Genomic DNA, 27,757 nt, shown 5'->3' on the forward strand with positions numbered 1-27,757 from the left:
AACACAATGTCATGCATTGTGCGACGGATCTCACCCTTTGATGTACGTGCAAATTTTGTTAACGCTTTTGTACCAAATGCCCTATGCTTCTCTCGTAACCCTGTCGGTGTGAGCCCCTATTTCAAAGGAGACTCAACCAAGTCAGAGTTAACCACAGACAGTTAACCCCAATGCCTGGTAACTGGAATGTCTAATTGGAGTCTGTTTGTACTAGTTGACCTCAAATGTTGACAACTACCCTCCGAAGTGCTTACTCCTTTTCTTGTCTAGAATGCTACAGAGACTTGAGGAAACATTCGGTGGAAACAACAGCTTTTTATTAAAACCTAGCAACCTTAGGCTACCTTGCATATAAGGAACACAGCAATGGAAGATATGCAACAATTGGGCGCAAATATAACAATCACAAATAACTATAACAACTGGCAGCACAATACCACATTAGTAAAGGAACATGAAACTAGCTCTGACTGTACAGAAGTCCTGTACACGTCAGTACATACCAGTTAACGACCATTAGTTAGCGACCGTGAGGAGTGCCGAGCATTGCTTTATAGATGTGTGTGGCTCCACCCGCAGTATCATGCCATTGCGAGGATTTTTTCCCCGCGCTAGCGCCCACGTGTTATTTTACTCTGCAGGCTGCTTGTTAGCTCTGGGCTGCAAGCAGCTCCCGCAACTTGGAATCTTGCAGAACCCACTTAACAGGGCAGGCTTCCCCATTTCCCTTAAATAATATTATATAGTTATAGATACATATTATCTAAGCAAGCGCAGGGGCTCTTCCTACTCAGCTTCCGTTAACTCAGTTAACCAAAGCTCCAATGGTAGGGTGGTCTAAGCTGGATGTAAATTATGTAAATAGGATACATCCCTCCGAGGAAAGAGTGTTTCTTTCCAGACATGGTGATTTCCATCCATAGATAGCATACATGGAACAACTCTCAAGTTGGTTTAGATACTCTTAAAGATGATGATGGATTGCCTCATGTGTCAGACACCCGGCTGACCAAAACACTTTTTTAATGAATATAATCCAAACAAACAGAAGATAAAAAACAAATCAGAGGAAGCCTCTGGTCTGGAAAAAGTTGGGGTTGGAAAACTTCAATGTGATTCTGTATATTCTGTTCATTGCAAATAAATAAAGACATTTGGGGATATTTAAATACCACTGATCTGTAGCCGGCTAATTGCCCACAATGTGTATGTATTTGGATAATTGATTGACTACTACACAGTGCAGCACAAGCATTTCAGAACTGAACTGTGACAAAGGAATGTATGTGTGTGAGAGCAAGGTGGTGGGTGGGGGAAGATGTCTGGCTTGTTTGCTTGATCGTTCTGTTCTCGGGAGGTGGAGTTTCCAGGTAACTTGATCCAGGTGTTTCTCCACTCCCTCAACTGCGAACTGCTACACTTTCTTTTAAAAGAAAGTCAGTGTAACTTAGCGAGCATTGCTGTAAGTGGCATAGAGCCGAGTCCCTCTGAAGTCTGGTGTGTGACTGTGAACTAGCACAAATTACAAGAAGCAAATCTCCTAGCCCCAATGCCGGAGTTGAAGACTAAGGAGAAGTATGTCCTGCTGGGCGATGACTCTGACGGTGAGAACGAGGAGTATAACAAGATGAAACTGTCCTCAGTGAATGCTCAGCATGGGTAAGCAGTAAATCGTCATTCACCCGCAGGTTTTAGGATTGCCATTGATCGCCTCTGTTACTACCTGTGATTACTGCCTGCTAATTGTAAAATTACTTTTTTCCTCTTCCCCTCCAAAAAATCTGATCCGGTCAAAGCCAACCAGGTAACCCCTTTCTACGATCCCACGTTCCACCGCTAAAGCTATGTTAGTCAAATTAAAATCTGGGGCATTAATAGACAAGAAAAACAATGTTATCAGACAGGCTGATATGTCCCCATTTCGATGCAGTATTGTGTTTTGCTTTAGCCAGAATCATTTTTAAAACTGTTGAACATAAAATTATGGTGGAAAAGCTATCAATAGCGTTTAAAATCACGAGCTAACAAACCTGTGAAATTGAGAACAGCCTCAAAACACTGGGTATACATTTAGGATTTACATATTTATTTCTGTTCTGGTAAAAATGTCCAGCGCCTAGCTGTTAAAAGGAGCTGTAATTTTTCGTTTAAAAAAAGCTAGAATGAGTAAATCCAGCCAGTTGAGTTTCCCTCCAGCTAATCTTCATATCAGATACAGGAGAGTCTTCACAGTGGATGGTAACATAATGACCCTGTGATCACCAACCATAATGATACAAACGCTCTGGGACACTACCCGGGTGAAGAGCGTTATATAAATGCAAATTGTTGTTGTTGATCAGAGTGTATGGATGGTGGTTAGGTCCTCAAAGAGCACTGTCCTTCATGAAGCAAGGTGCATTATACTCTGTGTGAAAGTCTCCTCTTTGTGAACTGGACCTAATTTGTACAAGTGCATCATGAAGAATTATCAATCCAATAGTGCTACTGATCCTTCTAACTTATACCGACCGAAAGGATCACTGCTGTGCGAAATAGAAAAACTGTGCTGTGTGCTATAATTCTATGATTCTATGATTTGATTGGCACCTGATGGAGGGCTCTGGATGGATGGTGCCTCCCCTTGCCGACAAAAACACAGTCCCTACACTCTTCATCCTCTGAAGCAGTTTTGCTCTGGGATGCTACTATGCGTGAGGGGCACTATATAAATGCAAGTTGTTGTTGTCTATGTGATAAGGCACTATATCAATCAAAGGATTATTATTATCTGGAATTACTTAAAATGGGGGGAGGGAAGGTAAATGCAAGGGGTAGACAACACTGCAATGTTGTCTGTGTTACATATTTATACTGTGTACAACAGGCTAAACCATGGAACAATAAATACTTTGACCTTTCTAATAAATAAATCACATCAGAATTTCAATGAGTAACATTTATAAATTATTCCAACTACATGTTGCTACATGTTCCAGACATTGAGTTTGTAACTTAACATAGCAATAGCACCACTTAAGCTCTTGGCTCAGATTTTGAAGAATAGCGAGTGCTTTAGCGTAGATACCATAAAACAAACAGGGTGAGAGGTATTATCCAAGTCAAAATTTGTTTTAAAGTTATGTACCAATGGTTATGCCATCTGGGTTTTGAACATGATAGTCACAACATAGAATCATAGGAATTTACAGCACAGAAAGAGGCCATTTTGCCAACAAAATGTACAGTTAATTCACTTTACAGTATATGTGAAGTGCTTTGAGACATCTTGACGACGTGATAATGTGCTATATCAAATGCAAGGAGCAAGGATTATTACTACTAGTAGTATTCGACTCATTGAATATGCACTGGCTCTCAGAGCAAGGTGTTCATACTGTATCACTGCTCTGCCTTATCCCCATACCCCTTCAAGCCTCTATTTTCTATAGTAAAACCTGTGAAGCTTTTTGAAAAGTCCTTCTGATGTGAAAGACGCTATAACAAATGCAAAGAATATTAGTCTGTGCTCAGCTGTGAGCATATCAACAGATCTTGCTCGAAACAAAATTAAATTGGTGTCAAACCAAACTGCTGTTAAGCATTCCAAGACACTACCCTCTGATGAAGGGTGCTTTATGAATGCAAGCTTTTGATGTTGTTTTCCAATAAAAAAAACTACTTCTTTTACAGTAGATCATTTACCAGTACTACACCTCCCAACTAGATACAATTTATTATACAAAGATTAGGTGATAGCATTGTTCTCAGACACATAACCTACAACTTGAAAAGAACATAGTGTAGAGGAAGTAACATTATACAGTACTGCTTCAGACCCAGATTCAGACGCAGATGGAATTTCTCCCCCATGTGTTTATAACAAATCCTCATGCCTCTGTTTACCGAGCAATAAGTGGGAACCTGTTGTTTGTCAATTGGCGGATTGCATTCCAGGGGTAATAATCCCTCAAAAAAAATTGGTAATTCAATCCATGATTGTTTGTGGGACATGCTGTGTACAATTGACTGCCACATTTTCACCCAAAATTACACATCAATTCACTTTATAATATATTCTGTGAAGCACTTTGAGACAGTTCAACAACATGATAAGGCACTATATCAATTGCAAGGATTATTATTATTATTATATTACAACTGATTTTCACCAGGAAGATACCACAAACAGTAAAACTAATTGGTAAATGACTAGTCAGACCTGAAGATTTTTGATAGCCATGACATTGGAAGAACCTCAAATAATGGCACAGAATCTTTAATTTCCACCATAACAAGCAAGATAGGACCTCAGTTTTACATCTTATCCAAGTCATGTACCTCAGTGTCGAGATCTGATATACCCCTTGAAACTGTAACTGTCGGTGTACTTATAGTGCTTTCACATTAAAATGTATTTCACTTGTGTCTCTTGCTGGGCGGAAGCTTGTAGCTCACCTCTTTTGTTTTATTTTGTCTTCTGTTTCTGTTATAGGAAAAGGTACTCAGCAAGCAGATTCAGATGCTTTGCTTGGTGCCAGCCACAATGGATTTGTCACAGTTTCTTCATCTTATTGCTTCTCTTGTCCCAAGTGGGTTTATTTTTGTACGTGCTGAATCTGCATGGAGAAATAGCAAAAATAAAAGTGGGACAAACGACAAGACAGCAAAAAGGTAAGAAAACATTTCATCATCATTGATACGTTGAACACTAGAACACCCAATTACTTCAATGTATTGAACTAAAGAGACCATGGGATAAATTAGTGGCATTTCATACCTCGTTCTGTGTGAAAATGAAGTTCACCATTGATGACACACCAGCCAGTCTGGCGAATTGGAGGAACAGACACTGGTACTGTGATTCTTCACAACCAGCTCCCGTTAAACCTGCAAGCCAAAGTCTTAAAGGGTGGTTTGGTTCTATTTATTTTTGGTCAGCAAGGTATCTGACACATGCAGAAACCCATCACATTGCTTAAGAGTATCCATACCAAGCTGAGAATCCCATGCATCCCACCTACACATGGAAATCCCAGAGATAGATTGTTGGAATGGAATGGGACACATTCTGCTGAGCTAATCTGGAAAGTAATAGGTGCAGATTGGTAAGAGTCAAGGCTTGAGGACCCCAGAGTGTGGGTTGGGGTAACTGCTGGTGTCTAACCACCTAACACTGCAACGCTTGCCATTGACTGGTTGACAAGTTTGTCCTGCTAGGACCACCCTACCCGTTAGGGCTTTGGCTTGCAGGGTTAACAGGAGCTGAGTGGGATGACTCCCTGCCCCCAGTGACTGATCTGCCCTTCCAGGTCCTGCCGAAACTTGTTGCGCTGCCATCAGTAATGCCCTGGAATACTGCAGACCTGCCTGGCTAGGAAACAGACTACCGAGACCACCACAGGGGGCTGGCTCGATTCCGACAGTCCGTTGCCAAGCATGTCACCTTGGAGCTAGTTCTGCTTCAAGGAGTCTCCGCTTATCTCCACCCCTAACAGGATAATTTGATTGTATTTGGACAAGTAGAAAGAAGCTTGGAATGGCAAGCTGTGCAGTTTTAGTTGGACTCCAGTACTATCCCAATGCATACCTCAAACATCCAAGCAAGGAGACAATACAAACTCCATCCCAGACAAATGGAAACCATGACTATATGGAATGCTGAGTAGCTTGATTTAAAGTCTCTTAAGCACGTTGACGAGTTTGCATGTGTTACCAAAAATAAATGATAATTAGAAATGATACTGAACATGTTTTGATTCACCACTAATTTATCCTCAACTTTCAAAGCGTAAGCACAACCAATAAGATCAAATCAAGGAATGTTCACATTTATTATATGTCCGAAACTTTCATCTCACGCTTTTAATTTTCTCATCATCCAGTGTCAGCATTTTTATCTGGCATTTAAAAAAAATACCTTTTGTGTTTTTGATAATAAACTTTCAGTATGGATAGCAGATGCCTTAACAATGCAAGTCACTTAGGCAAAGCACAACACAGCCTAGCTGCTTTATAACTCCGCCAACCCCCTGTTATAATAACACTAGCTGTACCTGTAGTAGCTGCACTTGCAAGCAAAGGATCCAATATGGAATGTAGATTGACACACAGAGCCATTTCATCTTCATCTATACTGCTGTGGGAGGACTCCTGTGGGAGGACTCCATTTGGGAGGATTTGGCGCCTTAAAAATTAAATTTTGTTGTTAGCTTAGCTTCATCTGTGTTCTTTATTTTGTTCCCGCCACTTGGCTACGAGTATGCTCTGTGGCACAGGATGCCACAGCGCCACAGTCAGCCGGCACTCCCACCAGGTGTAACTGCAGTGTGTGAATACATACGCAGGTGCTCTGTAACGCATGGTGCCACGGCGTCACTTTGACTCGGCGGCCACCAGGTGTAACTGCAGTGAAAAACACAAAATTGAAAATAACTCATGAACGATAGGAGATACCCAAAAACAAATATGCCCATGTCATTCCCAGATGCAAGGCCTTTCCGATGAGGTATAATTCATATCTCTATGTCAATTGATTATTGAGTACCTTCTTGAAGCACAGACAGATATTGTTGTTTTATTAATATATGTAGAAGATAGATAGATAACCTTTGCATTTGATATAGTGCCTCATCACATCTTCTAGATGTCTCAAAGCACTTCACAGAATATATTGTAAAGTCAATTGACTGTATATTTTGTGGGCGAAATGTGACAGCCAATTGCTCACAGCAGTGTCCCACAAACAGTTATGGATTGAGTGACAAAATTATTCTTTTTTTGAGATTATTACCCCCTGGAAAAGCGATCCACCAATTGACTAACAACCAAGTTCCTACTTACTGCTAGTTAAGCAGAGGCATGTCTAGTAAGGAAACTTCACCGCGCCTGTGAATCTAACCCAGGTCCTCTCGCTTGCAAGGCGGGTTCTCTAACCACTAAGCTACAGGACTCTATACTGTTGATTCAGTATTTTGCAGCAGTATATTTCTGCAGCAATAGAATTGCAACCAATGTGAAATCTAATGCTGAAATATTGCTGAATAGTGTTTTAGTTTTAATGATAATGACAGCTGACAAAAAGTCTCTTTTTTTTCTCATTTTAAACTATTTCAGCAGTTTAGTAGCATTTAGAGATTATTTGCCACTTGTCAGTAAATATGTCATCCTTGCATGAGTCATTTAATGATCCATGAATTTTAATCTAGGCTGGCTCACTTCAGAAGCAAGTCTTGTCGTGAGTAGTATGAGCTTTCACACTCATTCCCAGACACACAATTCAAAGATAACTACTTTGCCCCTCAATTGAGGAAAGCTTTATTGGAGAACTTGTATTTGACTCAAAATTTGAAAGCGTAATGATTTATTTGAAAAATTCATGTGCATTTTTAGAAGAAGATTTACTGAATATTGGAGATAATTTTAGGAAAGAGCTAGCAGCCTCTTTCTTGTATGAAATTGCACTGACATTTTCAAACTGGTGGAATATCCTAATAGTTATGCATGTAAGAGGATCTTTTCCCATTCCTTGTGTTGAGGTCCAACAATTTCTGAGCTCCTCGATAATTTAGAGATGTCTTTAAAGAGATGTGAATATGTGGGTCGATGCAGTACAGGAAATAATTTTGTTTCTGCACCCTACAAGGGTCAGTTGAATTGGGCTGAAGTTTGTGGCATTTCATAATTTACTGCATGAGACAGTTACCACGAAGAACAGATTAGGAAACATGGAAATTCCATGTCAATGACTCATAGCCTTTGTTTGTACAAGTGGCGTGCCAGAGATAATGTGAAATAATAACATTATGGTGCAGGTTGCACCACATGATAACATAGGATCAGACCGTACCCTTAGAGATGAATAGAGATACGAATAGAGATAATGAATAATTTTAGAAAATACATACACAAAAGTGGGAAGATGGTGAACTTAGTCCGAACACTGTCTGACTGCAACTGATTCATTTGTCAACCACCTGACTCCTACTACTTCATATCTCTCCACTCCAGCCAGAGGACATACCATACTCTGAGTAAAAATATTTACCCTTCATTAATTAAAAAAAACATGAATCTGCTGTGCAGAAATTAAACACCTGCATAACCATGGGTTACCATAAGAATAGTCCAAGTCTAGAAGCACCCATCATCAAAGTTAGTATTTAACAGCAAGAAGAATTTCACGCCCACATGCCTGTGCCAGATCTTTGAAATTGCTGTCCAATTAGTCCTACTCCCCCATAGCATTGCAATCTTTTCTTTTCAAGTATCTATCCAATTATTATTATATATTCCATTTTGAAAGTTATTATTGAATCTGTTTACACCATTCTTTCATGCAGTGCATTCCAGATCGTAACAACTCACAGCTTAACTCACTGCCAAAGAACTCTGGTTCTTTGCCAATTATCTTAAATCTCGTGTCCTGGTTACCAACCGAACCAACCACCAGTGGAACTAGTTTCTCAATATTTACTCTATGAAAACCTATCATCATTTTGAACACCTCTATTAAATGTCACCTTAACTTCATTAAGGCCAACAACCAGGCCAACTTCTCTGCTCTGAGGAGAACAATCCCAGCTTCGCTCGTTTCTCCACATAACTGAAGCCCCAACTAATATGTATCTGCAGTACATATTAGCAACTCAACATACAATGACTTTGCAGCATCATGAAGATAAATCGTTTTACAACGTTTTTCATCCAATGTAAGAGTGAATAAAGAAATGTTTTGAAATGCAATGTATTTCTTTATAACTTGTCCTTTTACTATCAGCATTGGAATTGTGATAATATTTTCTGGAGCTGCAAAATAAATCTCCAATTGTGAAAGCAGAACATTGCCCGAATGAGGCAGTATATAATAATCCTTGAATATAAATACTCCTTGTGTTTAACATAAGCCTTATTACATCGTCAGACAATTTTTCATCGCTGAGATGTTCTTTCACTGTTGCATGACATCCTTTAGTAGGAAGGTGGGTATATTCTGGTGCTAGGAAACATTGATAGTGGGTGTTTGGTATGTGGTACTAATGAAAAGGCAATAAGGATGGATAATTGTCTTTTCTTTCATCCTTACCTTCATATTACTTGTGCCTGATTATTACACTCTTCCCTGATAAATAAGCAGTACACCTGATCTAGGTGAACATAGGTGCACTTTGTTGCTGCACAGTCCTCAAGGTGTCCCAAGGATGAGCGAGATTTGAGCAGGTGAAAAGTTGAGAATTGCATTTAGAAGAAGGGTGGCTCTCTTCCTTTGTACTAGATCAATGGAATTTAATTTACTGACTTGTTGTTGCTAGACAAGACAGGTTGCTCTGATAATACTTTGAGGAGTTGAAAGGCTAATTATGATATTCTTCATAAAGTAAAAAGTAAAACCTGTTAAAAGCTCATTGTGTGACTTGCTGAGTCTTAGTTACCAACATCTAAAATCAAATTTGCTGCAGGGTTCATAACTCATGTCAGCAGATCAATGCAACCACAGCCCAGACTTAAAACAGTTCACCGCTGAGCTCTTTGAAGATACATAATTAAATGTTTCACAACAGCTTCAATGTGATAATTTTTAAAATAAACGATGGGCCGAATGGTCTTCTTCTGTGCTGTAATATTCTATGACTCTATGAAGCATCACATTTCGCCTTTATTATTTATTAAAGGTTTTAATGATTATTTTCTCATTTTAAAAAAAATCATTATTAATGTATTTATTTTCTCTCTCATCTCTCTGGCACGTGTGAAAACCTGTTACCAGGCTTACACAAGAGTTTCCAAACCAAACTGAGAGTTGCACATATGCATGGAACATCATACATGGAACCTTCCCTCTGTCTGGATAGGAATGCACAATGGCGACACCCTGCTTACCTAATTCAGTAGAGTATTAAATGCACTAATAATCGGGCTGTGGGGACCACAGATTGGATGAGGGGTACTGCTAGAGTTTAACCAGCCATTGGAAGCACTGTCTGTCAAGCTGCTTGTCCAGCTAGCTCCACCTGTTAGTGTATTGTTGCTGAAAAGGAAGAATCACTGCCCCTCCAAGTCCTGCCGATGTGCCAGACTGACTGGTTTATCATCAGTAATTCTTTGAAGTTACAGCGGAGTCTGGCACAGGAACCACTCAACTGCGACCACCAGAGTTGTCTCCATTTTGACATTCCATTCCAAAACAAGTAGGTGGGTGGGTGTATCTTCAGTCATGATTGATCATTGAATCTTGCTCTTTCTAGACTCATAGTTTATCATATGAGTAAGGAGGAGGAGATATATGTGCTTCGAGTTCTCAGTGGAACTATTCTCTGTATCTCATGCTTTTTGAAGATGGGTGGTGGAGGCTTATCTGATCCTCTGTGTGCCTAGCAAGGAAATAATTCCTTCAAAAAAATTAATAAATTGGTCACTCAATCCACGACTGTTTGTGGGACACTGCTGTGCACAATTGGCTGCCACGTTTCACCCACAAACTGTACAGTCAATTCACTTTACAGTATATTCAGTGAAGCTCTTTGAGATGTCTTGAAGACGTGATAAAGTGCTATATCAAATACAAGGATTATTATTATTATATTATTATTATTGCTAGCTCAGTTCCTAGGAGACCATACTTTCCTTTCCTTCTCCTCTCCCAAGATGGATAGCTATTAACAGAAGTCGCTAGGAATACTCAGCATCTATCAGACAGCATCTATGGAAAAAGGAAAGTAAGTCAGAACTGGGGCATGTTGGGAGGGAGAGGCTGTTAAGGACTAACAGAGAGGTGGGAGGCAGGACAAAGAAGACAAAGGAGAAAATGGGGTAGAGAACAGGGAATGATGGATTAAAGAGGTATTAATGATGCAAACAAAGGGGGGGAAAAAGATATCTGTACAGATATCTACAGATATCTTTTACAATCCCACCAACTCCCACAGTTACCTGGACTATACCTCCTCCCACCCTACCTCCTGTAAAGACTCCATTCCCTTTACCCAGTTCCTCCGCCTCTACCGCTCTGATGAAACCACCTTTCACACCAGAACAACTGAAATGTATTCCTTTTACCTTGACCGAGGATTCCCATCCATTGTAGTAGGCAGGGCCCTTGACTGTGTCCGCTCTATTTCCCTTAACTCTGCTCACCCCCTCCCCTCTTCTGAGTCCTCACCATCCAATCCACCAGCTTCAACATCCAACAAATAATTCTTGGCCATTTCCGGCATCTCCAGCATGATCCAACCAAAAAACATATTTTTCCCTCCCCTCCCCTCTCAGCATTCCAAAGGGACAGTTCCCTCTGTGACTCCCTGGTTCATTCCTCCATCACCACCAACAATTGCTCTCCTCCACCTGGCACCTTCCCATGCCAAGTGCAGGAGATGCAATACCTGCCCTTTCACCTCCTCCCATACCACTGTCCAGGGCCCCAAACACAGTTTTCAAGTTAAACAGTGATTTTTGTGCACTATCACCAATGTAATAATAATAATAATAATCTTTGCATTTGATATAGCGCTTTTTCACGTCGGGAGGATGTCCCAAAGCACTTCACAGAACACACTGTAAAGTGAATTGACTGTATATTTGTGGGCGAATGCTGCAGCCAATTGCGCACAGCAATGTCCCACAAACAGTCGTAGATTGAAAATGACCAATTTATTATTGTTTTTTTTGGTTTTTTTGGAGGGATTATTATTAGGCGTGTGGAGTAAGAAAACTTGCCCAAGGTTTCGCCCTCTGCCTGGAATTGAACTCAGGTCTCTTGCTTGCAAAGCGAGTGCTCTAACCACTGAGCTACAGGACTCCACTTTACTCCATTCACTGCTCACGATGTGGTCTCCTCTACACTGGGGAGACGAAACGTAGATTGGGTGACTGATTTGCTGAACACCTCTGTTCTGTCCACAAGCACAACCCTGAACTTTCGGTTTCTTGCCACTTCAACTCTCCCTCCCACTCGCACGCTGACCTCTCCATCCATGGTCTCCTGCGTTGTTCCAATGAGCACAGCGCAAGCTCGACGAACAGCACCTCATCTACCTGCTAGGACCTTACAGCCCTCTGGCCTCAATATTGATTTCAATAATTTCAGGCCATAACACCTCACCTTCCCCCACCCCCTCTTCTGTGACCATTACCACATCATCTGGGTCCCAGAGACACTTTTCTCTCTCTGGTCTACCTGTTTTGTTGCTTCCCCACCACCCCCACCCACCTTTGTTCTGCATTATTAATACCTCTATTCCCCTGTTTTATCAATCTGTTTTGACTTGCATCATTAGCACCTCTTTAACCCATCACCCCCTGTCCTCTACCCCATTTTCTCATTTGTCTTCCTTGTCCTGCCTCCTTCCTCTCTGTTAGCCCTTAAAAGCCTCTCCCTCCCAATATGCCCCAACCTGACGAAGGATCGTGGACCTGAAACATTGACTCACTTTCCTTTCTTTGTAGAAGCTGCCTGACCTTCTGAGTATTCCCAGCGACTTCTGTTTTTGTTTCAGATTTCCAGCATCTGCAGCATTTTGGTTATTAGTTGATCATTTATGCAGGATCTTGAATACTGTCTGAAATAGCCTGTTTCTGTTTCAGAAAATATCATACTTAATGTTTCCTTTTAAAAGTCTTCTTTTGACACGTTTATTGCTTGTTTGTTTTTTATGTTGACATCTCTCAGAACAACTCACTCAGCAGTCTGTTAAGATGCCTTCTGTCGAGGGGAGCCTTGGAGAAGGAAATGCGGAACTGAAATCCAAAGTGGAGGATTTATATGAGAAGGTAAACCCATAACAAGCTATACACAAGCAGCTTAATACTGGAATATGAGGGTGGTTGGGATGGAAGGATGAGATCAAAATGGGCCAATGATTATTTTCCGAAAAGCTCTTGTGGTATATGAGCACAAATCTGTCTGGGAGATGTTTGTCCTTTGTGGGCACAAATAATTCCATTTATCTGATTGCTGATCAATATTATACTTTAAGCAGGAGAATTAATTGCTGCCTAAGGAAATTTTGCCTTAAAAATAATGTTCCATTCAAATGTCATGTATAGATTCGTATTTGTACCATGCCATAGAAATGTATCTGATACACTAATGGGAAGACAATACAGTCTTATGAATGCAATTTGTTGTTGTTGTATCTTTTGCATTTTAAACGCTACCCATCTGTAGCTTGTATTCTTTTTTTAATTTTCTTGTTTTTCTTTTTCTTGAAGGTCCTTTGTTAAAAATGACTTTCTTGTAAAATGGTGAAAATAATTTGTGTTTGTAATTCTTCACATTCACATAATTTGTTTTACAGCTTGAGGAGATTACATTTTCCCTTTCCCGAAGCAAAAAGTTGCAAAATGCAGAATCAGATGTGAACCATCCACATAATATAGCGATGATAGACAAGGTACAGTATGTGAAGCCTGTAATAATAATAATGATCTTTGCATTTGATATAGCGCTTTTTTGGGACATCTCAAAGTGCTTCACAGAATATACTGTAAGTGAATTGACTGTATATTTTGTGGGTGAAATGTTCAGGTGAAAATGCAACAATAGTGATAACGATCACATTGTCAGATTTTATGTTACTGGCAATGTCTCAGTTGATAACTGGCTGAGGGGAAAACACCAACCCCATATGACTGTGAACGATTAGGTCCAAATCTACTTGCTGATGAGCTGTCTGGCAGAGACTTTGAAGCGGCTGCCCTATGGATTGCCTCACTCAGTGCTAGTTCATAGAGGACTGGGAATTACATATTCAGTGCAATTTGCTTCACGACATTATGTCACAGCGTTGATATTGCTCGTTCACATTATTGTTAGGGTATCTATTCTATTTTGGTCAATTTATCTAGTTGGTGGTGGCTATCTATATTGACACTAGCTCTCAATGAGCTCCATATGGATCCCCTAAATGAATAATTTAATAATTATTTCTTCATAAATGCTCAGCAATTATTTGACTGTAACCTCCTGATAACCTGAACTTGGCTTAACTTGTCACTATCATTTAAGTCACCATGCTGTCAATATCCCAGCTACATTTATTTATGTATTCATACATACACTGAGCCCTTCTCCTTGTAGTATCAAGTTATCAAGTTTGTGGAGTCCTGTAGCTCAGTGGTTAGAGCACTCGCTTTGCAAGTGAGAGACCTGAGTTCAATTCCAGGCAGAGGGCGAAACCTTGGGCAAGTTTCCTTACTCCACACGCCTAATAATAATCCCTCCAAAAAACCAAAAACAATAATTAAATTGGTCATTTTCAATCTACGACTGTTTGTGGGACATTGCTGTGCGCAATTGGCTGCCGCGTTCGCCCACAAATATACAGTCAATTCACTTTACAGTGTGTTCTGTGAAGCGCTTTGGGACGTCCTCCCGACGTGAAAAGCGCTATATCAAATGCAAGGATTATTATTATTATTATTATTATCAGGGGGTTTAGTTGATTGACAGGAGATATATGGGACTAGTATTTGAAAACATAATTGTCAGATTTAAATCAGCATTTTTTATATAAATTGATGTCCTGAACACTAACAAAATGCAAGTGGTTTATCATTGGTCTCTCAATTGGATTGTTTGCTGTCTTGGGACATACTCCAAACTGTGTTATTCCAAATAATATACAGATTAGTGCAGTTTATGATTTAACCACAAGTGAGATGATGGTTTACTTTATTGGATGATATAGAGAATTATATGGTAATAATAAATAATAATTCGTATTTGACATAGTCACTTTCATATAGAAGGCCATCAAAATCACTTAACAGGATTTACTGTTGAGCCCAGTGACTGAATTTAGGTAGCTGAATGGCCTTTCAGTAGTGAATGACATTTGAATGGTGTGCAAATGTTATAATTTCACAATAGTTCTGATGAAAGTTATCTATTGAGTAAAATTTGGGTTATTATTGACACAAATTGTATGCATTTATTATAACAGAAAATTAGCACTCTGGAGGATGACATTATTCATATCAGAGGAGAGCTGGGCTTACTGCAAGCTGAACGTGAAGAGTTAAAGGACAATGTGGAGAGAATGAATAAAATGACTGATGACCAGGTAACAGACTTGTAGTGTGTTTTCATTATATGTGGCCCTCAATTTGGCTGCTTTGAAATGAAAGGACAGTGGAATTACTGGAAAAGATTTGTCTTTGCATTGTGTCCTTCTGCCCAATATGGCCTCCTGCACATCAGCTCTGGTGAACAGTTATGCCCAAAATGCCAGCCCATCTTTCTCTTTCTGATGCAATTCTGTTTTTATTTGAAATTTTCCACGTCTGCAGCATTTTGCTTTTGTTTCATTTAAATTGACTTTAGGGTTAAATTGCTTCTTTTACCAGTGCTTGACATTTGGGCCAATTAATTGTGCATTATGGTGCTTCAAGCCATTAGCTTTAATAATCTATTCTCTTCATTTCCTTCTGCCGAATTAATTTGAATACAATGCAACTTATATTTCCATTTATTAAATACAATTTACATGTATATAGTGCCTTTTACATTAGGAGAATGTCTCAAAGACTTGACACTGCTTTAGGGACATCAGGCCTGAGAGGTGGGAGCCAAAGAGGTGGGGAGGGAAAAGATGACTAAAAGTGCGGGCTTGAGGTGGACTTTTAATGACGGAAGGAAAAGGTTAGGGGAATGGGACTGGAGTAGATAGAACAGCCACCAGCATTCTCTGTTGCAAATTTCTACGATCCCGAGGTTAAATATTTTCTCTGCCCCATCATTGCAGGTCGCGCTTTCAGTCACTAAACTCCGAAACTCTGGAAAACTCCCCCTCAATCCCGCCGCCTTGCCCCCTCTCTCCCCTTTTTCAAGTCCCACCTGAAAACCTTCCTCTTCTTCCGTGTTTATGGCCACCAACACCCACACCTCCCCCACCCACCCAGCTCGAAGTCAGGCTCCGTTGCTATTAAGCATTCTGCGCCACTGCGTAGAAGGCTCTATATAAATGCAAGTTGTTGTTTTTGTTGTGAAGCGTGGATTATTAGCAATAATTGGCATCAAAATTAAAGATAAGCAAACAGTGTGGATAATTGAACATCACATAAAATACAAATTAACTATGATGTTAACTTTAAAAAATTGTTTGTCAAGAGTTGACTCTATAGTACCTCACTGTGCCAATCCTTCTCACTCTCTCTGTCTCTTTCTCTCCAAATGTTTCTCTCTTTTTCTCTTTGAGTCGCTATCTTTCTGAGTCTGTCTAAATTTCTATCTCTCAATAACTTTCTCTATGCCCCTCACTCTGTCTATGACTATTCCTTTTTCTATCTCTGTTTCTTTCTCTGCCTCTAACCCACTTTACACAGCGAAACATCTTCATAATGTGGGGGGAAAGAATGTGCATGATGTTGCTAAACCCACATTTCGTAGCTGTGGGAGTAGATTCCACATGAATAACCTCACACTTGTGCGAGCAACTGAATGTTTTTGTCAGTATCACAGCTCCACATTTATTTCCGCATCAGAGCCCAATGTGGATAAGTAGACATGCGATAGTTAGTGTGCAGGTATAAGGTGTTCTACTGTGTAAGAAGTAGAATTGAGAGAGGAAAATCTGGTTATGTTCAATTGAATTGAGTTGCTGATGCCTGGGTGCCATGTTAATTCAGCCTGTATCATCTCTGACATCTAAACAAATAAAATACACCACAACAAGTAAAGGGTAGAATAAGGCAGCTGTTTTGAATCAAATCAATCCACCACAATGTATTTATACAAGATAACAGCCCCCTATTTAGTCAGATAATACGATTTTTAAACTGTATGATAGGTACTCCTGTTGATGTTTGACCAAATAAAGATACAGTGTGACCCCATTATAAGGGCTTTCTTTATTGCACAAATTCAATTATAACACAGTTGCACTGTGGAGCCCATTCATCTGCGTGTGTGTGGAGCTCGATCACTCTGTGCTGACATCCAGATCAGTAAGGTTGACGTCAACATCGCTTCCTGCTTGTATAGTGAAACCCACGGACCTCATTGCAAAGATTTATGGATCCAACCAACACGTTGTACTGGACTTTGATACGAAAATTGAAAGAGTTCTCCTTGCTGTTTTATTAAACACAATAAATCTATGCTGTCCCTCGTATAGATTTGGTGATTTGTTATATAGAAAAAAATGTGGCACGTGCAGCAAGTCAATGCTAACTAATATAAAATGAAATTAGTTTTGTTCCATTGCAACCACCTTCTACATTAAAGCTGAAAAAGTGCTTAGAAAGAAGGAGTCATTTATTACTATCTTTGTACAAATCAATGTTATTAAAAGAAATGCTTGAATTGCCATTAAAGGAAAGTTGCCAGAGACAATAGTTGACAGACAAATGCATGGGTGATTTTTGTGGCTTAGTTTAGTTTAAAAAAGGAATAATGTAGCTTTATTTGATTACGTAGCTCTCTGTTATAAAGTGTTTCATTAAAATATATGGGGTTGTTTATCATGCAATTGGGATGTAGACCCAGACATTTAATTATGAGCAGTCTTGAGGTGGCAAGACACTCTCTCTCTGTGGTATCTTAATTAAAAATAGTAATCCTTACATTTGATATAGCACCTTTCTTTCATGGCAAGAGAATGTCTTAAACCGCTTGACAAGATATACTGTAAAGAGCAGAGTATTTTGTAGGTGAATGCAGCAGTCAATTTTTCGCACAGTAGAGTCCCACAAACAGCCATGTAGTGAATGATCAATTTTATTTGGAGGATTTTTAGCCAAGACACCAGGAGAAACTTCCTTCTCTTTTCAAATTGTGCCGTTGGATCTTCAACTTCTACCTAAATAGGCAAACCTGACCTCAGTTTACCACCTTACCCAAAGAATGGCACCTCCAACAAAGAAGTGCACCTCCAGCACTACACTGGAGTGTCATCCTTGAGTATGGGAATTCAAAGTCCTGATGTGGGGCTTGAACCTTTTGACTCCAAGGCGAGGCTGCCTTCTGAGACATCTTATGTGTGTGCATCAGATTTCTATTGATATTAACTTTGATATATACTTGCTAGGCTCAGAGTAATACAGCAGTTCTCAGTCTTAATCCTATCACCTGTATAATGGCTTTTTGTAGGAAGTAGAGTATTTTTATCCAGAATACTTCTACAATAATATTTTAAAAAATTAGAAAACTTATTTGACCAGCCACTTTGCTGTGTTTCTTTTACAGGAATTTTCCAGCCTGTATGAATTCATCCACAAAGTGAATGAGTCTAGTGTCTCCAGCTCCACTCAAGTAAAAGGAAAGATTCATGCATTTGACACCTTGATATCTGATCTCACCGCAAACTCAGCACCATGGAAACAAGTTTGCTGACCCTTAGAAGGCTCATAAACACACAGGTTTAGTATCAAGTTTCTGAAGCGTTTATCCTGATGAAGCTGATAACACTCTTGTATATTCATGGTTTTAAGTCACCTTAACTTTCCAACAATAGGGATGCACATAATCAGATTGGAGCGGAAAGATTAGAGGATTCAGAGGGCTAAGAGGGTGTAAGCACAGGCAACTCCTTATTAAAGGAGCAGGGGCTGCTTGAGACACGAGTTGTGTAAGAGTTATTTCTGGGCACTGCAGGAAGACAACAAAAGATCCATTGAGTGATGGAAATGCGCTCAAAGGCATGGAATGAGGTCATGGTGGATTGTAAGCAAGAGGGAAAGGGGCACAAGCTTCAGTCAGAGAAGATCAAAGGAATGAACAGATTAAGATAGGGAAAAAATACTAATCTTTTGAAACAAATGAACAGACTGAAAGAAAGTGCGGACTTATAATCAGGTTTGCACTTACCAGTTGAAGGGGAAATGGATATATGCTCTGGATCTCTTCCAGAACACAGCTCACTGCCAATACTTGACTCAAAATCAGAAATCCATTGTGAGTGCAACCTACCATTTGGTATGCCTGAGTTCCTGCTTTAATTACCAAAATATATGAAAGGAAGTCATTCTTTAGTCTTTTTACCAACTATTTATTACCAGAGTTTAAAAGCTACACCCTGTTACTCAGGGGTGTAAACATTAGCAGTGACTAAACGGTGCTGGAACAGAACATCATTGTTAAAATCTGGGATTTGGATACTGTGCATGTGGATGCATATATAGTATATCTGTAGAATGCAGTATATTAATTGCTTTTGAAATTCTACCTTATGCCAATTTATCAGTGAGAATCTTGGACAAAATCCAGTCTTCGGATTTTGTCAAAATAGCCATATTGTTATCTAAAGTGCAGAGAAGTACAGGTACCTTAACAGCATGTGAATGTGTACATTAAACTGCAGCATTTTACAATTCAAATAAGAGCAATAAGGAATATTATTAAGAATAACAAGAAATATTCCATTCAGCAGCTTTAAATTCTAATATATATATTTGAACATTTTGGATAATTAAGCAAAATTATGATTTTGTATTAAAAATGTCTAAGAAAAATGCGACCATGCTGTTTTATTGATATGAACAATAATAATCCTTGCATTGGTTATATGCCTTTCCCATTGGGAGAATAGAGCAAAGCACTTCACAGGATTTTGCTGTAAAATATAGTGACTGTGTGCTTTGTGGTGAAGATCTTAGCGATGTTATTAGACTCATTAGGGGATTTCCAAGCTGGGGAATGGAATTTTTCAATCTAGCTAACTTTCTGCATCCTGTACAATCAGGTAAACTTTTACTGTTACTCTATATCCTGTTTGTAATGTGGTGATCAAAACTGAATATAATAATACATAATAATAATAATTCTGGCATTTGATATAGCGCCTGATCACGTATTCGAGACGTTCAAAGTGCTTCATCGAATAATATACTGTAAAGTGAACTGACTGTATTTAGTGGGCGAAATATACAGTCAATTCAATAAAACTCCAGTGATGTAGTCTAACCAGTCCATCAGAAATGCTTCAGCACAACTACTGTATTCGCTACTGTTCTTTTTATCCCAACAATGAATTAGCTTTCCTCATTGCATTACTGCATTGTTTAGGTACTTGAAAGTGAAGATTAACATGTAAAAAGTTCTATAATAATAATAATACTTGCATTTGATATAGCGCTTTTCACGTCTTCTAGACTACAAGTTGTAACTATAAGTTAAGTTGGTATACAAAGTTACCTTCCTTCAGACCCAGCAGTAAATCTTTAACCTCGATATTTTGTCTTCTACCCAAAGATTTTTAAGTCGCCCTTATAACATGGTTTATAATTAGTTGTTGGTTCAATGCCAATTTTTCTTTAAAATTATTTTTGGATGTTATTTGTATGAATCTTGCTGTACCTGCTTTTCAGCTATGCAAAGTATTGTACAATTGTCTATTCGTGTCTGATTCAAAGCAGCTACACAGAATGCCACAGCCTGGGGCTATTTTCTGGTGCCTCGCAATTAATATTATGAAAGCACATGCAATCTAATCTGCTGGAGGCTATGTCTCATGTCTCTATTGTAGAGCTCAAAGATGCAATGCATACTTCTTTACAACCACAGGCTGTAACACGTGGACTTAGTCAAGCATTTCTGGACGCTATCCCATGTAAAGGGCGCTATATAAATGCAAGCTGTTGTTGTTGTGTTAAGTTTAAGCTAGCTGCAGTTCATAAGTGTTCAATGTGATAATTGTTATAATTATCATTTTGTGTCTAACCCTAAATGATTGGCTAAGACAGAACATCTCTCCAGATACTGGAGAATGCTTCTCTCCCAACCCCGCACCCCCCCCGCCCCCCCACCACCACCACCACCCTTTCTTTTCTGCTTGATCAATGCTATTTTGATTTATTATTAATAATAAATGAAATAATCTTTGCATTTGGTATTGTGCCTTTCATGTCAAGAGGACATCCCAAAGCGCTTCACAAGGTAATATAGTAAAGTGGAGTGACGATACGTTTTGTGGGCGATTTAAAATGAAGCAACAAGATTTTTTTTCAATTCTGATTGGTAGAACTGGTTTCGATTTTTTTGTTTGTTTATTTTTATTATTATTTTTCAACCACATTCTGGTGAAGAAAGATGGAGATTGTCCTCTCCCTGGCCTGAGCACGATTTTCAACAAACTATATAGCCAGGTTTCTGCCATGATGTAAAATAAAAATGTTCACTTTTTGTTCAGGCCAATGAACTCTACCAGTTTGAAGAATCAGTAAGAAAAGTACAAAATGGCTCCGATGATTTGAAAACTCTCCAAATCCAACTGGATCAGGTTAGTACTATTTTAATATTGTTTCTACGTGTCAGTCTACAACCCTTATTAAAATGTTATACGTATTGTAAAGCATACATTCTAGTGGCTATTACCAAACATACATTGTTTTTTGGAAGTATTTCAAGGATACATACTAGGCAATTGGATCAATTCAATACAAAGTCACAGAGCGTGAGGATTAGTGACCACACAGAAGGCCAGAAATTCCTCCAAGTATGTCTATTGCATTTTAAATTTAGGTTTGCATAAAATCGTGGATGATTCTTAAGTGCAGCCTTGGTTTGGGAAACCGGATTTCCATCCTAGTGAAAAAGAACCAACTTCCAAATTAAGGCTGAATTTAAGAATTTTACACAATTCGGTTCAAACATAAATCATAAATTTTAAGACAAAATAGTCTTACAAGTTGAGACAAGGATAACATTTGAACCATATTTTCTCTGCAGAAACAAATATACAAACATGGGTTAACAATGTAACTAGGAACGATTGTTCCCGTGCTCAGATAGGATCTGAACTTTCTTCAGGACAACAGGAATAAGGTCTATATGATGCTACATCTTTGTCAGGCATTCTGAGCATTGATTAAATCTTTCCTACTGCTATTGGATTGACCCAAAACTTAGATATACATATCAGCCACCTTGGGATTAAGTCTTGACCACAATACTGTAAATTAAGCTTCTGCATCAACGTATTTTCAAATATACTGTGTTTATAGGGATCTTTTAACGTCAATTTTTTTCCTTGATTTTCATCAATAAATACCTGGATTTTTTGGTAATAGTCGATTGGTAAAGGGTGATTTTATCCCTGACATTACAATTGTGTTTTTTTTTGGCATTTGGGGTTTCTGGATGCATGTACATCACGGTGCAGCTGTAAACCACATGTTCGCATGTAATTTTTGAACCCAGTGTGAGTGAGATTTTTTTGTTACCAATTTACACCAAACGTGCCCTTTTTTTGGAACTGATTTTTTGTCCTCAATATTCTCTCTTTCATTGACATCAATGAAAATGAAAATGGCTTTTTATTTTATGGTTGAAAAACATCTTGAATGGTCCTTAGGTGTTTAATTTGCTCTCTATTTACTTTAGAGACTGGATAATGTCTACCAGCAAATCTCCCAGCTGAGAGATGAGTTCTATCAGGAAGACAATGCTCTGAATCGTACAAATCAAACTGACTCAGACATGCCACAATTTCACTTTGAAACTACCACATATTCACCTCCGACAGACTGAGACTACTGATAGTACATCACCAATAGGCTATGAGAGGAAACATCAACAAGGTAACAACTTATGGAAGCAGTGATTGATGCACAAAACTGTGTTTAATAGCAAAGGTCCAATCATTACTTTAATATTAACAGCACATGCGACACAGCACTCCAAGGGGAGCGATTCTTGTGCTACACACTAATGTGTTACCAGTGAGAACTAGCACACTGGTACAGGCTCTCAAACTTGGACTTTTCGGACAGCCTCTATTTCCCTTTACTCCCAAACCACACTGCAATATTGTTAATATGACAATAACCAAGTTATGATGAACTTATGATGATAGAGGTCCATTTTAATCTGAGTGTCTTAAGCTTCTTTTCAACAATATTTAAGTTTGGCTACAAAAATATACAGCCACTACACATTACAGTAAATCCCGTGAAGAGCTTTGAGACATCTTCTTGACATGGAAGACACTATACCAAATGCAATTATTATTATTATTAGTTCACCAGCTCATCATTGCGCAGTAGGAAAGATCCAACATAAGGAATAACATATTTTAAGCTTTACATTGATCTGGGTAAACATTTTCAATCTAATTTGTTACTTCAGTTCCAGATGTCCAGATGAGACAAGCAACTACAGAGAGTTTCACAAGGAAGCCATCTGTCACAAATGTTGTTGTGATTTCCTCGATAAAGAGTCTGAGAGGTGAGTGCTAGATTAATATAATAATAATTCTTGCATTTGATAAACGCCTTATCATGTCTTCAAGTCATCTCAAAGCGCTTCACAGAATATACTGTAAATTGACTGTATATTTTGTGGGCAAAATGCAGCAGCCAATTGCGCACAGCAGTGTCCCAAAGACAGTTGTGGATTGACTGACCATTTTATGGGGGGGATTATTAAAATGTGTAAGTGTTGTCAATTAACCCTTCAGGTACTGTGGCAGTGCATTTGCAGCATGTCCCAAGCTATAGTAAGTTACTGCTCAGCGGCTTCATTTTCAGTAGAATGACTTGTGAAACAGCACAGGCAGTTCTTAAAATCCACGACAGGCTGATCAGCATCTGAGAGAGAAGTACAGGTAGTTATTTCAGGTGTTGCCTTTCATTGGAACTGAGAGACTAGATAGTGTTAGCATTCAGAGGGACTTGGGTGTCCTTGTATACACCAGTCACAAAAAGTTAGTTTGCAAGTACAGCAAGCAATTAGGAAGGCTAATGGTATGTTGGCATTTGTTAGCAAAGGGTTAGAGTATAAGAGTAGAGAAGTTGCAGCAACTGTGTAGGGCCCTGGGGAGACCTACCTAGAGTATTGTGTGTAGTTTTGGTCTCCTTATTTAAGAAAGGATGTACTTGCCTTGGAGGGAGTACAGCATAGATTCACTAGGCTGGTACCGGGGATGAGGGGGATGAGTTATGAGGATAGGTTGAGCAATTTAGGCCTATATTCTCTAGAATATGGAAGAGTGAGAGGTGATCTTATAGAAACCTATAAGATTATTAAGGGGCATGACAGAATAGATAGTGGGAGACTTTTTCCCCTGGTTGGAGAAACTATAACCAGGGGTCACAGTCTTAAAATTAGGGGTAAGCCCTTTCGCATTGAATTGAGGAAAAACTTCTTCACTCAGAGGGTAGTGAATTTATGGAATTCTCTACCCCAAAGGACTGTAGATGCTCAGTCATTGAACATATTCAAGACTGAGATCGATAGGTTTCTTGTGGATAAAGGGATTAAGGGATATGGGGATAAGGCGGGTAGGTGGAGTTAGAATAGATCAGCCAGGATATTATTGAATGGGGCAAATGGCCTACTCCTGCTCCTAATTCTTAAGTTCTTATGTTCTTATCCCCAAGTACCATGTCACTTTCTGGTCAAGGTGGATATTTGAAACCTATTAGTCTTGCAATTCACCAGCTGTGAATTTCCAGCATATTTTTATATGAAACAATTCAGATTCTGAGCATTTTCAGGTTTTCAGTTGGTTCCCACAGAAACGTGTTACAATTAAAAGTGTTTTACGTCAAAACAAATGAATTCATTTTACAGTAACAACTGTCACGTGTAGTGTGTGTTGAATATGATGACACATGCTAGGATGTAATTCAGTGGCTATCAGGGCTCTGGTACCTTGGCCAAATGGCTATTCTTCAAATATGAAACTGTCAAGGTGACAACCTATGGAAGCAGTGATTGATGTACAATACAGTGTTATAATAGCAAAGATCCAATAATCTTTACTTGAACAGTTTCCAGCAGAAATTGTTTTCTCCGCCTCCCTAGGCTAGGTTAACCAAAGTCAATAATAGTTCTCTCTACTGGAACCGATTGAGATCAACTAACTGTGCATTTTTTGATTTACAATACGTCATTCTCATCATAATGAATGGTATCATCGTGCATGGCTCACTTTTCATATCAGACAGTGATTTTACCAGTCCATCGGAGGAGCTCACTTGTTTTTAATGTTACTGCTCTTATAAATCGAGATCAATTAATCTGAGAATCTCACAACATGAGAAATACCTTTGCAATCAATATGTATGGCTCTTGTCTTCTAACAGCACTCCAGTCCTTCTTTTATCAAGCAGATTGGGCTGCTCGTGGCTACTTAACATATGAGGACCTCATGAATAATCTAGGGGAACGTGTACCGCAAGAAGAAGAAATTAAACCATTTGATGAAAATAATGACGGCAGGTTTTCCTATCTAGAAATAAAACATGCTTTGGGACTACAAGGTAAAGTTTATTGGCAACGGTGGACAATCTCTTTGGTTGGCCAACAAAATAAATGTTTCTTGATTGAATATTTCCTGATTTATGGCATAAATCTATGCTATTTTGTTATTTCTATGATTATTTTGTTGACTGACCAAAAACGGTTTATGGAATAGAGGATGAATACGTACGTATACTTTTTGATTCTAAATATTTATCATTTTCACACATACAAAGGAAAGGAAACAATCCTAACTACAACAATGAAATCACAAGATGTGCGTGTAAATCAGATAGCTGATGAGGACATTTTGAAACTTGGGATGATAGCTGCTGGAAGGTTTTACCTGCAGTCCGGGTTTGTGAACACATGCTCATATATCAAAGGCTTGGAATCCACCTTGATTGGTTTACAGAGAGGCCAGCAGCTTTGCTCAAACTCTGCACCTCCAACTGGTGAAAGCATCGCTCAATTGGGTGGAGATGTGTGTCTGAGCTGTAGGCAAGATGATTGTAACAATGCTCTCACAGTTCACGCTGAGCCGTGTTGCCAACAGGAAGCTCACAAGGAGATCTTGGTATCTGCCATCCACCTGGTGAGGGCTCAACCCTGCACTTGGCAGATGTCAAATGACCAACAAGTGACTATCTTTCTTGGGAGAGGTTGGGAAGGTAAACAGAGTCTTCTTGGAGCTGAGCTCGCTCCAACATGCCATGTTTGGCAACAGAATGTCAAAATCGAGTCAACCTCTGCAGTGGTCTCTGTAGTCCGGTTCCTGAGCCAGGCAGGTCTGCAGTACTCCAGGGCACTGTTGATGACAGCCAAGCTGGCTGGTCAGCAGGACTTGGAGGGACAGACTTTTGCCAACATGTGCCTAATACTTTCCAGAATTAGGTAAGCAGGAGGCATCCCTCCAGGAGGAGAGTGTGCATTCCTTTCCAAACATGGGGTTTTCCATCAGTGGGTGGCATGCATGCAGTTCTCATTCTAGCTTGCACACTCTTAAGCATGGTAATGGGTTTTCATATGTCACTCGACTCACCAAACATAATGTGAATACAAATGGGATGAACCATGTAAAGAGATGAAAATTCATGAACTGAGGCAATAAAGGAATCAGCAATGTGGAATTAAAATCATTCAGCATTATTCTTTATTTTTCAGAATAATGCTGGTGAGAACTGTTTGTTTGCAAACCCCAGTGGATTGACTTCAAGATCCTCAACGTGACTTTCAAATCCCTTCATGATCTTGCTCTACCCTCATCTCTGAGATCTCTTGCAGTCCTATTCTCCTCTTCATACCTCCTCATACCTTGTTATTTCCTTTAGATCTTCTTTCCCTAGTATCAAATCCTTCTCAAATATCTCTTATTCTGATCGTGCCTTTGGCCAGCATTAATAAACTCTCACCTCCTTCCCTTCCTGCTCCTATTCTTCATTGTAATACACTTGGAGACATTCATTCATTCTACATAACAAGGCACTATATAAGCAGGGTTGGTAAAAAAAAAAAAAATTGACGATAAAATAAGTTTTTTTTGTATTTGTGATCAATATGTTCAACTGAGAAAATGTCTGACTTCCTGGTCATCAGTTGGCCATGGATGTCACTTGCGCATATGAATGGTAGTGTAATCCATAGTGACCTGTCAGCCTTTTGTGTTGTCTAAAAAAGAATTGAAACAATCAACAACAACTTGCATTTATATAGTGGCCTTCACTCATCAAAAAAACAAGTTTTGTGATGAAAATTTATTTTTGCAAAGAGAGTGGAACACTGCAAACCCCAAAAATATGTTTTATGCATTTCCACTAAGTCTGGTGTTGGGGGGTGGGGACAAGTTAAATACAATAATGGGTCCCGGGACCTGCTAGCCAGATGCATTTTATTTAATTTTCGTGCCTCAATCTTTCCTTTATTCTTTATTCTCACTCCATGGCTGTTTCTGGGACAATGTTGTGTGCAAACCGGCTGCCTTGTTCGCCCACAAAATACAAGTCAATCCACTTTACAGTACATCCTGTGAAGTGCTTTGAGATATCTCGAGGGTGTAATAAGGTGTTATATCAAATGCAAGGATTATTATTATATATAAATTCAACTTGTACTTTGCTGCGGTCCAATGCCAATACATATATTAACTTTCACTTTAATGATTTATTTTAATGGATTTCATTTAATCAGTGCAGTTTGTTTGCATAGTAATTTACAGATGTCAATGAGTTGTTTGTCAGTTAATTTGATGAATTTCTATCAGAAATTTAGCAGTGTTAACTGCTGGTTAACTGCATATATTTCAACATTTATTTAATTTAGTTGAAAACTCAAACGTGAATGATTACAACCTTTATATTGTATATTCCTGATTGGAAACAAGTCATATTTAAAATGTTTTTTCTAGACTGGTTATAATTTGTACCAATGCACATAATCTTTAGCAGGGGTGCATGTTATTTTTCTGTGGTCTATAATCTCTCTCAAATAATCACGATGAGTTAAATTAATAAAAGTAATCTAATAATTGTTTTGAAGAGACAAAGTATAATTTAATTGGATTGAATGAAACGAGAAGAGCATAATAAACCGTTTTGTTCAAAA

At 39.0% G+C, this 27,757-nt stretch overlaps 1 protein-coding gene across 1 annotated transcript; it reads left to right on the forward strand.

Moving 5' to 3' along the window:
* The first annotated feature begins 1,309 nt into the window (after positions 1 to 1,309).
* On the forward strand, positions 1,310 to 27,131 carry LOC121851505 (EF-hand calcium-binding domain-containing protein 14-like). Its single transcript, XM_042345367.1, has 11 exons — positions 1,310 to 1,659; positions 4,475 to 4,653; positions 12,644 to 12,744; positions 13,272 to 13,367; positions 14,919 to 15,038; positions 18,161 to 18,298; positions 21,102 to 21,191; positions 22,437 to 22,491; positions 23,039 to 23,137; positions 25,000 to 25,176; positions 26,321 to 27,131. The coding sequence occupies exons 1-11, from the start codon at positions 1,550 to 1,552 to the stop codon at positions 26,323 to 26,325; spliced, it is 1,170 nt and encodes a 389-aa protein (XP_042201301.1). The 5' UTR covers positions 1,310 to 1,549; the 3' UTR covers positions 26,326 to 27,131.
* Positions 27,132 to 27,757: the final 626 nt, after the last annotated feature.

The sequence above is a fragment of the Callorhinchus milii genome, unplaced genomic scaffold (assembly GCF_018977255.1).
Source record: "Callorhinchus milii isolate IMCB2004 unplaced genomic scaffold, IMCB_Cmil_1.0 Scaffold43, whole genome shotgun sequence".
Taxonomy (NCBI): Eukaryota; Metazoa; Chordata; class Chondrichthyes; order Chimaeriformes; family Callorhinchidae; genus Callorhinchus; species Callorhinchus milii.